The following is a 14941-nucleotide window of genomic DNA, read 5'->3' on the forward strand; positions in this document are numbered from 1 at the left end:
GATGAGGAGGGTACCCACAGCTTCCCCAGCCAGACGTTCAGCAGGGCAAGGAAGACTTGACCTTTTCCTGGTAGTGGGAGCTTCATGACCTTTCCCCTATGCTTGGGCTGCTGCCAAGTGGCCACACTCATTATTTATGTGCTAGTTTGCCCACAGTAAGTTGCTTGCATGGTTCAGCTCTGCTGATGTAAGGCGAACACAGGGAACGCGTCATCTGCAAAAACAGAACCAGAGTCTGGAGGAGCCAAGAAAGGTTTGTATGCTTGGGACTTCAAAGTCTAAAAGAGTTTTGATTTTGTACTGCACATGTGGAAGACTTAAGTGTAACACGGTAAGTTCTTCGAGCACTGCCTGGTAATGTTACTCTAAATAACCTGCAATCCGACTGGCTGGAGGGGAAAGTTATTCTTTTCAGGTGCACGCCTGTATAAAAACCTCTGGAGCGTGCATCCACCCACAGGAAACTTCCCGTGGCCTCTGCCACATCAGGTACCCACACAGCTGCCCAGCTAACCTCGCCTGACATGCCTTTGTGTTCCCTGCTAACTAACAACAGAAATACCTTTGTCTGAATTCTTGTATTTCATTCAGGTCAGCTCTGTGAGCCAACAGAATCCAGCTCTCTGTTTCGTGGAGAGTGACGGTCACTAGCTTGGGGTATTTGGGTGCATTTACCTCGGAGATTCAAATGTCACATAGATTTACTGTAGTGATGTTCCTAGCATTGACATTTCCTTTATTTCCTACCATTTATATTGTTGGTGGTTTTTTTTAATCTAGTGCATGATAACATGAGAAAATTGCATGAGCTCTAAGAAACAGATGTTAACATATGGTAACTGTATGGTTAAGCCCGATCTTGCAACGAACAGACTGCAATTGCATTCTCCATGTAAGCAAATGAAATTGGCTTTTGCCCAAATATTTCAGACTAACCCAGAGTACACTGTGCAAGTCTGTGCTGAGATGAAACACATTTCAGCAGAGTTGTGTTTACAGCTGAAGACCCAGAGACATAGCACTGCTCACTAACCTACTTTTTTTTGGCCACGTAGCTGGATATTAAAAGCTCTTTCTGAGTATCGATTTCAGCAGTTTAAGAGGCACAAAGTTTATTCTTACAGGGGATAAACTGTTACCTTAAGGTTTATCATCATCTTACAATTTGCCCCTGTTTCATTACCTTGTTAATTTTATGTAATATTGTCAAATAGATATAGTTTTGTGAATTATTCTTTCTTCCTTAGGTTCTGAAGAAATCAAATGTGATTTTCTAAGTTTTGTTCACGGCAGATTAAGACTATTAATGAAGTCAATACTGGTTTGAAAGAATTTAGATAATTATTTCCCAACATGACTAATTTGGAAAAAAACCTAGTTGCTAATATTCAGAAAGAGCCAATATTTTCTAAGGGAACAGATTTTGCTTGCAACGTCATCAAACTAAAATTCTTTTAGAGATATATAATTTTCAGTAAAATATGGATCAGAAAAATGTCAAAACAGGGAGAAATGGGGGTTTTTTTGTAATTCTAGGAGTGCAGCAGCAACTTGAACATATTACACATAGAGAATGCAATAATGCAAACATTACCTATTTGCAAACAGCTTCTCAATACCCACTTGTGCCTGTAGTCTTCATGAACAGTTTGTCATTTAAAATGATAAATAAAGCTGTACATCATTAAGGCCAAGACACTAATATACTTGAATTCTTGGTTTTATAAGACTAAAGCTGTCCTGTAGTTTGCAGCTAAAAAACCCCTTACTTATAACTCCTATGAAATATATAATTGAATAATTATGGCAGTAGAATAAATGTGCGTATATATCCATATATATGCACTTATAAACCCCTTTCTGTTTAGCAAAAGCTACACCTCTACAAGATATTATTATAGCATCTAGAAGCTCCAGCCATAAACCAGTGTGTCAGGTGACATACAAACACAGAGTGCATAGTGTTTATCCCCCAAATCACCACCTAAGAACCCAGGTAACTGATGGACTTAAGGACCACACCAGCAGCAGGGTAACCACTGGTGCGGATTTGAGGCCTCATGATCATTTTAAGGGATTTAGTGAAACCAGCAAAGTTTCTTTATAAATATTTAAGCAGATTCCCATTTTAGGGGAACTCAAAGGACAAAGTGAGGGAAAGCATAACAATTTTTAATTTGAAAATGTAACATAACAAGTCTAATCAAGTTAGAGCTCTGAATGATAATAGGGTATACATACATATCAGGATCAGAGATACAATTTTATTTGCTGTAGGCGCTTAATAGATGATTCACAAATTTGTATTTATTAAGCATGATTCCAAGCTATTTTCTGGAATTCACCCACAGCCAACTGAAATTTTGGCCTGTTGTAGTAAGAACTTGTTTAAGCAAGGAAAAAAAAATACAGGGGGATCACTTTCCACCCAAACTGACAAATTAACAGTTTACTCATTCAATGAGCCTTCTGGTTTTATAAATAGTAGAGTACTGGACAAGGTAAAGTTTTCTCCTGCTTTTTAGTTCCAGGATTGGCTTTTTCAGTTAAATAGCACAAATGTCATGCAAAAGAGCCTTACAAAAAACCTCACCAAAACAAACAAAATACTCACCCAAAAACCCCCAAATATGAGAATGTAGTGCTCTGCATGTTTCAATATAAAATGTTCAGAAGACTATATCTTCAACCAAATGCTTCCCAGCTGTAGCCATCACCATTTCTGACAGATTCTTCTCTTTTCATTATGTACGCTCCCAATTGCACAAGTCTGAAAATATTTTCACAGAGATTTCCTAGAACATTAGAATATGAACAGATTTTATTCTAGCTTAAGGCATGAAAAGGAGCCATTGCTCAAGTCCAGAAGCCTATTTTTGATTAAATGAGAAATCACTGCTGTTGGAAGAAGGCACACTGTCACACGTGGAATGTGAACATGGATGCACTCACTCATGTCAGGAAATGCAGTAACTGCACCATTAACTTCAGTCTCTTACCTACCATCATCGTACCTCGAATCACACACAATGGGGGAAAGCCAGATCTTGTTACTAGCCAGATGGAGACCCTCTGAAGAAAAAAAAAAAAACGTGCAGAAATCGATTTAAAGCACTTTAAAGCACTCTTTTCTGTAAGAGTACAAAATCACTGCCAAGACTGAGCAAATGCAGTGTCAGAGGAATTAGAACAGAAATCACGTCCTTGTGAATAAACACAGCAGCTGATATAAGGAATGTATCAGGTATCAGTAGAACTGTAATGGTGTCAATATCATGTGCAAATTAAATCACCCACGTAAGTCAGCAGTCACACTGCTCCTTAAGAAACTACCTGCAGGCATTGCTAAACCTCTTGGCCATTGGCAAAGATTTACTCCTTTCCAGCCAGGATACCTAAACCAGCCTCCTGCAGTATGATGCAACCCAAACAAATGATACAACACTTTGTCTGCAGTGCCTGTGGCTGGAAAGAGCCAATATGCGGTCTCAAGAATGAGCAGAATGGACAAATGTTTTTATCCTGGATAAGAACATAGCTCACTCCAGCCATCATGTTATGTGGCAAAGGTGAACTTGTACAGCCTCTGGCCAGAGCAAGTCCTGAACCTTTTGCTCTTTAAATATAGATGTGTCTGTGTATATATCTACAGCTATCTATATGTACCTCCACACACTCACAGATATATGCATATACATAGGTGCTTCACTGAAGAAAACTCTAGTCAAGCAAAAAATTCCACTGACCTATTTCTCCCCAAGTAAATCTACATCAAGTCCTGTTCCTGCTTTTATTGATGTTAGCTGGTATCAAGCAGTTCCTTCTTAGGTTGGGTGCTGCCTGTACACTGAGGAGGCACAGTCATTCATAACAGAGTTATCCAAAAAGCTTCATGGATTCAATCTTCTCACTGCAATGATTTCCTGACTGCCATCTGCATACTCTGCAGTTCACTGCATTTCAGTGTAACTGAGTTAGCTGTTCTGCAGGAAAAGACAGAGAAGAGAAGGCAACGCTATGCAAGGAGACAAAATCAAGAGCACTGGCTGCAGCAAATGAAACAGTTTTATCTCTGGAATCATAAGTCCCAAGTTTTTTGAAAATAGTAAATTACACAGCTAAAAAGTCACAGACATGAAAAGACAGGTTTTTTTCTCAGCTATTGCTTCAACTGATAAGAGTAGCTCAATTTTCAGACTGACTAGTGGTATGAATTCAGTGACATAATGTCAAGCTTCTGCATAAATGATAAAATAAACACAATAATAAAAATGATAAATGAGATATTAATAAAAATTCTGATAGCATTACTACATTTCCAGAAACTGCTTGTACCACCCAGTGGAGCGGGGCTGTTACATTTCATCCTGTCCCTTCAATCCATCACTGGAAAAAAAAAACCAAAAGGCCACCAAAGCCCACCCGAACTACTCAATCTCCTTTTCCAGTCATATTTCATATGAAGAGAGTGCCTGCAAGATTTTATAGTATTACTTTTCCCATTCTATTTCAGCTCTTTTGCCATGATCTCTGCACAGCAGCCACCATTCCCCAACAAAACTGAAGGAACAATGGACTGCCCATCCAAGGAAGAAGAAACCTGCGAAGAGCAGTGTGACTCTGAAAACTGCACTTGCAGCTCCAAGCATGTAGAATCCAACACAGGTTTAATCCAATTTAAATACTGCAATTGCTATGGCATGCTAGCATATCATATTTTGATTTTTGTCAGTCTTCAAATACAGTAGATGTCATCATGTCCCTTTTCCTTTGATATCCAATTTTCCCCATTATTTCCCCTTATGTTTGCACATATTATCAGATCAAATCTACAAAAATACCCCATTGCCATAATTAAGATATATATTTAAAAAGGTCTTTGGATTTTACTTAGACATCTAAGAATTATTTCTCAATTACAATCAGAGATATGGCTATCATATGCATTGATTGGGCTGGCACTGTTAAAGCTGTGGTATTACAAATTTCAACAGGCTAAACTGCTCCAACAGCTACCAAGGATTCCAGGCAGGCATCAATTAAAATTCCTGCAAGCCAGAGCAAAATTTTCCCTTGCAGTTAATTCTACACATATCCTGCTAACAGGCTTCCAACAAAAGTTCAGTCATTCAGAATAGTGTCCTCATTTTCAGTGACATCAGATGGAACAGTTCAGCACAGATCTGAAAAACTTCACCCACGAGCCTCCTTGCTATGATGAGACAGCCTAGGACAACTGTAGCACTGACTAGCTGAATCACATTGTGTATGTCAACATAAAAGTGTCTTACAACCCTCCTTCTGTGGAAGGATGCTTAAAAAACAACTACTAAGTGTAAGGTTTTCTTCAATGTGAGATGCAAATCCCAAGTCCTTCTTACGTAAAAAGCAGCTTGCTGTTCTGGAGCTGCTGGCCTCACAAACAAAATCTACAGCACAAACACCGAAATACAAGCTAACTTGGTCCTGAAAGTCTTCTAGCTGTTATTATATGGAATATAATTTTATATTCCATATACGAGTTTTATATTTGAATTGTTAGCTTTTCCTAAAAGGCTCATTTCTATCTCTAAATTGCTCATTTGAACACCTAGAATGGCAGGAAATGACCATTGTTCCTTTCACTCCCTGGCCAGACAGACTGTCTTGTTTTTGGACAGCAACTAGTCTTCACTGAAGGGGTGGTCAGGCATTGGAACAGGCTGCTCAGGGAAGTGGTGGAATCACCACCCACAGAAGTGTTCAAAAGATGCATAGATGTGGCATTTGGGGACGCATTTTAGTGATGAACATAGTGGTGCTGGGTTGGTTAATGGTTGGATTTGATGATCTTCGAGATCTTTCCCAAACTTAGCAATTCTATGACTCGAGACCAATGTCCCGAGAACTTTTCTAGTCCATGTGCCCACACATACTGTTTTTGTAAAATACTTTTTACCCTTTAACAAGTTGCTCACAAACACATGAAATCTTTTCTCTCACAGGCTCACCAGTAACTCTTAAAATACTGCAGAACTGGGTTCCTAAAGTTTCACACTACTTTGATAAGGAGCACTACACGTACGCTGGCCACCAGATTGTCATTCAGGAGTCCATAGAACACTTTGGAGCTGTGGTATGGCCAGGGGTGAGTACACAAGACCACACACAGAAAGCTGACGTAACACAAGAGCAAACCAGGACAGGACAGCAGCACACAAGTATTAAGGAAGTTTCTTAGATGATGCTTCTGACAATGGAAGTTTCCCTTCCATATGCAGAATTAAGTCCTTCAGCAAAAAGCTCTGCCTTAGGGTAATTTGTCAGTTCATGCCAAAAGGACTACAGCACCAAAGGTTTTGTACATTGGATGTAGGGATTGAAAAAGAACTCAGTAAGGGAACTCAGGAAGAAACATTCCGCTTCCTCCATGCTTCCAATCAGTCACTGCTGGGAAGTAAATAATCAGCAGTATAAAAAGGAGGCTGAAAAAGAAAACTGTGAGAGATTAAATAAGTAAAGGATGCTATAATGATTAAATATACTTATTTTAAAGAAAAGGCTGGAACAGTTTCATTACAGTATGGAAAATCATACTTTTAAGCAGTTCTTCAGTCTCTGCTTCTCCTGCTCTTAAAAACAGAATTTTATGCAGACTAAGAAAACTGCCTTTGAGGGAAGAGAGGGTCAACTGATAAAGACATGAAAATTAGGATTTCAAACTTTTTCAGATCCACATTTATTTAAAAAGCTCACAAAAAAATGGCAGACAATTTCAAAACAATAGAGAGCATATGGGTGGGTGAAACAGTATCTTATTTTGAAATGTCAGATCGTCAATTCTCACATTAATCAAGTGTCAGAATGCAGATGGTAAACTCTCCAAGAAAATTGAGAGGTTGCACAAATTGGACTGGTGATTCATTAGCTGTCAGCTTTCCCAGAGCAGGTAGACAGTGTTGCATTATGAAAAGCACAAGAGTTAAAACAGTAATACAATTCTAAAGAAGAGAAGCAAAAGGGGGAAGACAGTTTCTTTGGCATCAGTTTATGTTGTTTATAAACAGCCCATTTATATTCTACTAACTGACAAAATCTTTACGAAGGCCTGATAATATTTCCATACAGTGTTGTTTGGTTTTTTTCCAACAGTTATACTACTATCAATAAACAAGTGTTGAGTTTGTAAATAACCAATTTTTAATATTTTGTTTGCTAAAAAAATTGTAACAAAAAAATGTTTTCAAAAAATCTCTGCTGAAGCCTGAATTTACTTTATGATAGTGATAGTATAGCATAACACTTGTGATAATAAACCAGAACATTACTTTCTACATATTGTTAAACTTTGCTGTTCTGACTGAATGGTTCACATCTTAACACTGCCTATCCCTGTGGGTCCCTTCCAACTCAGCTTATTCTATGATTCTGTCTTGAGCTGGCAGAGGACTCATGCAGAAGTGTGTAGTAAATCCATATCACATAAACTTAAAACTAAAAATAAACTGCTTTAATTTTTTTTATATATAAAAAAACCAGGATACATCACAATTCTTCCCATATTACATTTTTGTTATACCTTTCAGTGTTGCTCATTATATTAAAAAAAAACAACACCCTTGTATAAAAACATCTAATGAATTTTTGTGCAACTTAGCTGTTACCCTCTTATGGATATGTGTTAACCATTTTAGGCACTGGCTTTATCTCAATATCTGGAATCAAATCAAGAACAATTCAACCTCAAAGACAAAAAAGTTTTGGAAATTGGTGCTGGAACAGGCTTGCTTTCCATTGTGGCCTGTATCTTAGGTTGGTAAACTTGTATTTCCTTTTGGATTTCTAGTGAAAGATGATCTAGCTCTGCCCTTGTGAATTTAAGGCAATGAAACAACAGTTGAAGTAAACTTTGTCACTGTTTTTTGGGTTTTGTTTTTTTTTTTTTTTAATGAAGATTATTGTAAAATACTGTTTTGTTAACTCAGTAACTACCCTAGTTATTGGGGAGGGGGAGGCTGGACCAGTTATGCAGATTAAGTTTTATACAAGTTCAACTACATGCCTATGAATTTTGCCCTCTCTCAAGTGAAAGGATGAGAGGAAATAGCCATTAGTTGTGCCAGGGCAGTTCAGATTTGATATCAGAAAATTTTTTTTATTTTACAGAAAGGGTGGTTAGGCATTCGAATAAGTTGACCAGGGAGGTGGTGGAATCACTGTCTCTGGAAGCATCCAAAAGGCGTCTGGATGTGGGACTTGGGGATATGGTTTACGGGTGGTTATGGTGGTGCTGGGTTCATGGTTGGACAGATGATCTTGAAGGTCTCTTCCAACCTTAGTGATTTTGTGAATTTAAACAAACTCATGTTTTCTTTAGGAGCTCACGTTACAGCTACTGATTTGCCTGAAGTTCTTGAAAATCTCTCATATAATATTTCAAGAAATACGAAGAACTTGAATATCCACAAACCTGAAGTGAGAAAACTGGTATGGGGAGAAGGCCTCAATGAAGACTTTCCTGTATCAACTTACCATTATGATTTCATACTGGCAACTGATGTTGTGTACCATCATGCAGCTCTGGACCCCCTGCTAGCAACAATGGTGTACTTTTGTAAGCCAGGAACAGTATTACTATGGGCAAATAAGTTCAGATTCAGTACAGACTATGAATTTTTGGAAAAAGTTTGCAATATATTTAATACAACCATTTTAGCAGAATTTCCAGAATCAAATGTCAAGCTGCTTAAAGCCACAGTAAGAGAGAATTAAAGAGAGAACTATTACTGATCTTGATTTAGTGGCAGCACCTCACAGTTTGGAATGCTTTCCAGGATTATGTTGCACCTTCTGTGCATTTATGGTTGTAAAGTTGCAAATGCATCTAAGTTTTGCACTGCAAGTATGGAAAAACCAGCAAGGCAAAAGATTAAGCAATTTGTCTCTGGTTGATACATACGATCTGTTCAAACTGACCAATTCCCCCTCCACTGAAGGAACCATGTTAGTAAGAAGGCTTTAACAAAAAACATTGATCTTCTGGGCTGCACTGAACCTCTGTTGTTTGTAAGCTGCTTTCTTTCAGCAAGTTTTATTTATGTACTCATCCAGAAACCAATACAATTTTTAGCTTCATTATTTTTATTAATTATAAAAATCTTTTAAAGTATCAGAGTTAACATGGTGGTTTTTTGATCTTCAACTTTGCACATTTATTCTGCTGTGTTTTATATTTTTAACATTAATAAACATCTATGTATAGCTTTACAGTATCTGATCAAGATGTAACTGTCTGGCACTTTTAAACATGTATCACCCTGTCCTACATCCCCAGCTTCACCAGGATTTCTGAGTTTGCCTGAAATCACTCCAAAATGAAGATTTACAAGAGTACTATGCATCAGCAATTCTGAGAAACATTGTAACAGTTTGAGAGGTTGAATTTTTCTTAAAAACATTAAATGTAAACTCTTGCAAACAATACAGGTGTACATTACTTTCATCTAATAAGTAAGATTGTAGCTACTCTTGAAGTAGCTTTAAGGCCTTCATACAATTGAAATTAAGATCAAACATGTTAAAATTCAGTGTACCATAAAAAATACAGAACTTTTACAGGTTTGCAGTTAAAAGTAACAATTCAGAACCTAACATGCATGCAGTAATTCTTCCCAAACTAATTCCAAATCCTCAATGTTGGCAGTTCTGGCACATCCATTGCCAGCAATGGGATGCACAATAAGGAAACTCCCTGATGACAGGAGTTAGGTTAACAGGTATTAAGCCATACTCAGGTGCCTTTACTGATAAATACACACAATTTAATAATCAGCATTCAGTAATGAAAACATGCGTTCGAATAAAAAGTCAAATTTTCTCTTTTCCTATCCTGTCCCATATAAAATCATTTTAATTTTACAATTTTCGATTCTCTAGAATACACAATAATCAGGTGGATACATGACAGGAAGCCAATTTGCAGTGAAAGTTGCACAATGAGTCCATCCAAGCAACTTCATTAGCTGAAAAAAAAAAAGCACACATTAAAGAATGAGTCTTACTCTTTTTAACATCTAAATCTAAACAAACACTGCACTGATATCAACATCTTACTAAAAGTGTCTACTATCAGAAAGACAACAGATTAGAGACCTGGTGAGCTTTGAATTCCTTAGTCCTGAAAGGGGGACCCCTCCTCCCCATTCTATATGATCTACATTCTCTAAATGTAATGCACAAGAATTTAATGATAGGAATTCCCATTGATTCTCCATTAAATTCTACTAGCAGTAGTTATGATTAATAATAGTAAAAAATAACAGTGGTAAACAGCAACATAAGGGGATTTTTATGCAGGTATCTTTGACTAAGTTGTCTCTACTTCTTTTATGCCTCAAAGTAAGTTCCAGAAAGTAAATCTGCTAAAAAAGACAGTTACTCAAAAACGAGTTATTCTAGAAAAAGGAAGAAAAAAAATCACTATTTAAAATGAAGGCCGAGTTACAAAACCTGGAAAATGTTAAAATGTTACATTCAGTGCTTTCTAAAATGAGAAGACTAGAAAAAATTCCAGAAGACTTATATCTGACTTCTGAAAGCTTATGCAGCAGGAACACAGCCCCATTACTTGAGCAAATGTTCCTTACCTGAATGCAGTTTTTTAAGTTGTCCTTTGTTGGCTTTTCTTCTGCAAGTTTGGTGGCAAACTTGAGACCTCTTCCATACATTTTATTTACCAATGCATGCTTATAGGCAAAAGTCAAAACCTACAATGCAAATTAAAAAAAACCCGAACAAATTAGGTATCTTAATATCTTACAAGGCTTAACAAGTAATATCAAATTCTGTTCAGATAGCAGAAGTGATTCAAACAAAGTAAAACATTTACACAAGATAGCTTTCTCTTTGCAGTATAACAGATGATTCGCAGTAGTCATAAACATGAACTTCCTAGAGACTATTTCTGAGTTCACAAACATATTTGACTTCAGAACTTCTTATGTAACACAGATATCACTATTTTAATTTTTTGTCACATTTCTAGCTTCTTTAGAATTTCATTCTCTGCAGGCAACCATATGGCATATTAAAAAGATAATTAAAGAATCACCAACCAGGCAGGTATATTTTTGACCCAGAGAAGCAAAAACCAAATTGAGAATTTTAATGCCTAGGTAGTCACAAACTTACTGCAGAAACAAGTACGAATGTACACAGTGAATGATATATACAGACAAAGACAGAGAAATGTACATAATTATAAAGAAGCAATGAAGACAGGTAAGCATGAAGACAAGCCTCAAGTTTTAGGTCAGCTCCTCACTACTGGTAATTTTTTAAGAAGAGATTATAAAAAAGCTCCTTCTTGAGAACACTATTTCTAAAAAACCATCTTAAACTCCTTACCAATGCAATGCTTCACATGAGCAAATCAATGTGTCTACCTAAGAACTACTGTAAAATAAATCAGGTTCTTAACACCCAAACACTGACAATGTTCAGGGTGTTGCAAGACTGTTCAAACCATTTCACCAGTTGCAGCACTAAGAACTAGAGCAATCAAGACACTTTCATATATTCCCTTTGGAACACTCAGAGTAAACAAGATACTTTTCATTTTTTACTGAAGAGTGACATAGCAGTAAAGTTGGTGAATATGGTATGTGTCTGTTGTTGGAAGTGTTTATGAAATCTTTTATTAGAGCTTGCTATTCATTGCCCCTCATTCATTACAACATTTTCCTTTGCTCTGACTCCACAATAAAGGTTGAAGACTTCCCACTTAAAATGTCCCATTAAGAAAAGCTAACAAAATCCCCTCAAGGATGTTCAGGAATACGTTTTACATTACAGAAAAAAACCTAAGTATTTCTCAAGAATATACACATTAAGGAACCAGAGATCTGAATCTTGCAAGGAGTGAAGAACTTGTCTAGTTTCAGCAGCCTGAACATTTCCATTTTAACGTTAATCACATGCACAAGTCTTTGCAGGATCAATAAATAGTTAAAAGATAAAAAAGAAATAAACCTAATTATCAAGCAAGTCAAGGTATAATTCTGAAGCTCCAAGATACTATGCCAAGTACTCAAAAGTTGCTCATTCTTCTTCTGTCTTCAAATACTTATTTTGCTGTGTGGAAATATTATTTAAGCTGTTGTAGCTTACAACACACACATATATGCAACAATGAGCATACAGCACCATTCACATATACAATTTTCCAAATATTGCTATTGGAAAAATACTCTGCATGCTGCATTCTCCATCCAATTATTTTGGATATTTTCCTAAAGCAAAACACATTAGCAAACATTTCTGAAAAACTGCTCAGTGGATCCATTAGCAGACTTAGTTAGCTAAACTAAACTGAAAAAAAAAAAAAAAATTCCTTCTGTAAAAGATGATAGAACCACAAAACAAAACAAAGAACCAAACAAAAAAAAAATCAAATGAAAAATGCATTGGAGCTCTCAGCAAATATAACATATCGGAGGCTAACCAGAAATAATGTCACTGCTCTATGAAGAAAGCTCTTACCTGACCCTGTAAGTTTTGAATGGTTATTGAACATCAGTGATAAAGGCAGGAGGAAAGCCACTTGACAGCATTTCTTTCGTAACAGGGCTTCCTAGAGTTTTTATGGCAAGAAAACAAAGCATTTTACGAAATACCCTTGCTCCGGCCAAGTAAAAGGTTGGGTATTTCTAAATGAGAAAAAGGTTCTCTGCTGAACCAAAAGGTTGAAAACAATGCTCCAAGAGCTCTTGACATAAGACAATAATTGCTGCCTTAGTGTTTGGAGAAAAACCCCCAATCAACTGTATACAAGCTCAGCAAAACTACTAAAAATTCATTAGCACTTTAGAAGTTACGTACAATGCAGGAGTTGCTTTAAAATCAGAATTTGTTTACAAACAAAAGATGTTAGATAAGAAATAGTACTTTACAACTTATACACATATTGGCCAAATTAAGCCTTATAGATAAAATACTGCAAGCTTTATAAGATCACAGAAGTAAAGGTTATGATTCCTTGATATGTGTAAGGAAAAGGTAAACTGGAGTGCTATTAAGATATAACAGAGAAAACAGCTGCTATCTGAATGTATAAAACCATCAAATAAACCTATTTGTATTATCCAAGACCTAACTGTTAGATGAAAGAATAGTAATGAATTCGAAGTATTTGATATTATTTCATAACTATATAATGAAATAATAAATTATATAATAAAAATAATGAAGGCCAGCTTTTGCATAACAAGTAATATGGCCCAGAAACAGTACAAAGAGCAATAAAAGGGTACTGAGAAAAGGCAGTGCATACTTCTAGGATACTGGAGGGAAAAATCACTGTTAGATACTTTATTTCCCAAGCTAATGGCCTGGAATACTATGTGTGGGAGCCAGACCCATGAAAGTGTTTGGATGTCCACCTCCTAACTAGCTGCCTAACTTGCCATTGGCTATAAAGATACATATTTAGGACAGTAAAATGCTGAAATGATCTCTCCCAAGAAATTTGTGAGGCTGAAGTATTTAAAAGCCAGAAAACACTCTTAAAAAAAGTATGTTTGAATCCAGCAATACTAAAACACCTAATGAAACTTTTCTAGTATCCAAATGCTGTTATCTACGGAAACAGACTTGCATAATCAATTAATTAATCATTTAAAGAGTTGATTAAAAAACACCTGTATTTACAGACAGTTAAAATACTAGGTTAAACAATATAATCTGTAGGTAACATACTCCAGCTACTTGTAAAAACACTGAAGTTGTAATTTCTACAATTCCCAACAAACAAGCTTTTTCAGGTTCATATACATCTATGCTAATAAACTAAGCTTTTTTAGCTACATTTGTTGATTTTTCTCTGCTCTATTAACTGCCCTATTATAAATAAAACCTACATTAATATAAAAAAATTTACTCATTTTTAAGAGAGGGAGGGGAGTCAAGGGAATCAAATGTCCAGCAACACATTTTTGGCAGTGACTGAATAAAATCAGCTGGAAGAGACAGCTGCATCTGACAATGCAAACAGTATCAGGAAAAACAACCCAAGCTAAAGATGTTTAAAAGATAAGACAGAAAGGTACGGGCCTTTTACTTGTTTTTAAACTTATTTTTAAATGTTGAGGGGCATTAAATTCTACAGATTGGTCATTCCCAATAACATACAACATCCCACTACTCTCCTGTAGCAGTTGTGTTTAAAACTGAGGATTTTGGCCTACAAAATTTAAAGCCATGTTCTAGGAAAAAGAACTAAAGTGCCATTATAAACATGTTAGCATAATCAATCAAATACTTGCTGCACAAAGTTGTCTTAACTGGAGTCTATTTGAAATGCTTTTGTGTACACAGGGGACATAAATATTTTCTTTCATGTTTTGTTTAAAATGAACCTTCAGACAATAGCTGAAAGTGTGAACAAATGCACTTACTATCAAAAGTAAAGTTACTTCCCTACATACTTGCTACAATATGGGGAAAAGCAAGTTACTTCAATGACAAATAGACAATTCAAAGGAAGTAACAAATGCCCTGTGGTGCCCAAGTGCTATGTCTGCAGAGGAGAGATGAAACAAGGGACAGTATTTTATTTACTAGAAGGTGAGCAGAAACACACAGAAAAGTGATGATGCTCTTGATTCCTCTTTAGAAACAACCTAAAAGAACACATGGTCTCTCTTGGTTTTCAAAAATTTACTTAGTTTTTTAATTACTGACAGCTGCATGAACTTTGATTTATGGGAAGCTTAGAACTAAACACACTTAGAGTAATAATTCTATCTGAAGTCATTATTTTATATATATATATATATATAATTGAATGATCAGTGCAGTATTTAAATGCCTTTCTCACTCAGATGTTCCATCTTTCAAGTGCCAGTATCACACAGCCATGTCTAGATAAAAGAAGAGCTCCACATTTTCATCTGCAACACACTGC

General features: G+C 36.3%; 2 protein-coding genes across 3 annotated transcripts in view; one reads left to right on the forward strand and one right to left on the reverse strand.

Moving 5' to 3' along the window:
• Nucleotides 1–230: 230 nt before the first annotated feature.
• On the forward strand, nucleotides 231–9364 carry METTL21C (methyltransferase 21C, AARS1 lysine). Its single transcript, XM_042042854.1, has 5 exons — nucleotides 231–253; nucleotides 4514–4665; nucleotides 5985–6127; nucleotides 7674–7791; nucleotides 8357–9364. The coding sequence occupies exons 2-5, from the start codon at nucleotides 4524–4526 to the stop codon at nucleotides 8749–8751; spliced, it is 798 nt and encodes a 265-aa protein (XP_041898788.1). The 5' UTR covers nucleotides 231–253; nucleotides 4514–4523; the 3' UTR covers nucleotides 8752–9364.
• TPP2 (tripeptidyl peptidase 2) overlaps nucleotides 6689–14941 on the reverse strand; it is a 55418-nt gene continuing 47165 nt past the window's right edge. For both annotated transcript variants that reach the window (XM_042042842.1, XM_042042833.1), the window contains 2 exons: nucleotides 10626–10745; nucleotides 6689–10001 (listed from right to left, as the gene is read on the reverse strand). In XM_042042842.1, coding sequence (XP_041898776.1) covers nucleotides 9912–10001; nucleotides 10626–10745 — 210 coding nt within the window. In that variant the 3' untranslated portion in view covers nucleotides 6689–9911. The remainder of the gene's footprint in view (nucleotides 10002–10625; nucleotides 10746–14941) is intronic.

Source organism: Corvus kubaryi, unplaced genomic scaffold, assembly GCF_017639235.1.
Source record: "Corvus kubaryi isolate FWS band 111438036 unplaced genomic scaffold, C.kubaryi_AGA036_p1.0 133, whole genome shotgun sequence".
NCBI lineage: Eukaryota > Metazoa > Chordata > Aves > Passeriformes > Corvidae > Corvus > Corvus kubaryi.

Bases quoted from the DNA above. Each gene is read 5' to 3' on its own strand.
- METTL21C (XM_042042854.1), top strand. From the start codon at position 4,524: ATGATCTCTGCACAGCAGCCACCATTCCCCAACAAAACTGAAGGAACA. The intron at 6,128-7,673 runs GTGAGTACACAA...TAACCATTTTAG, and splicing joins GAGCTGTGGTATGGCCAGGG to GCACTGGCTTTATCTCAATA. The intron at 7,792-8,356 runs GTTGGTAAACTT...TGTTTTCTTTAG, and splicing joins CATTGTGGCCTGTATCTTAG to GAGCTCACGTTACAGCTACT.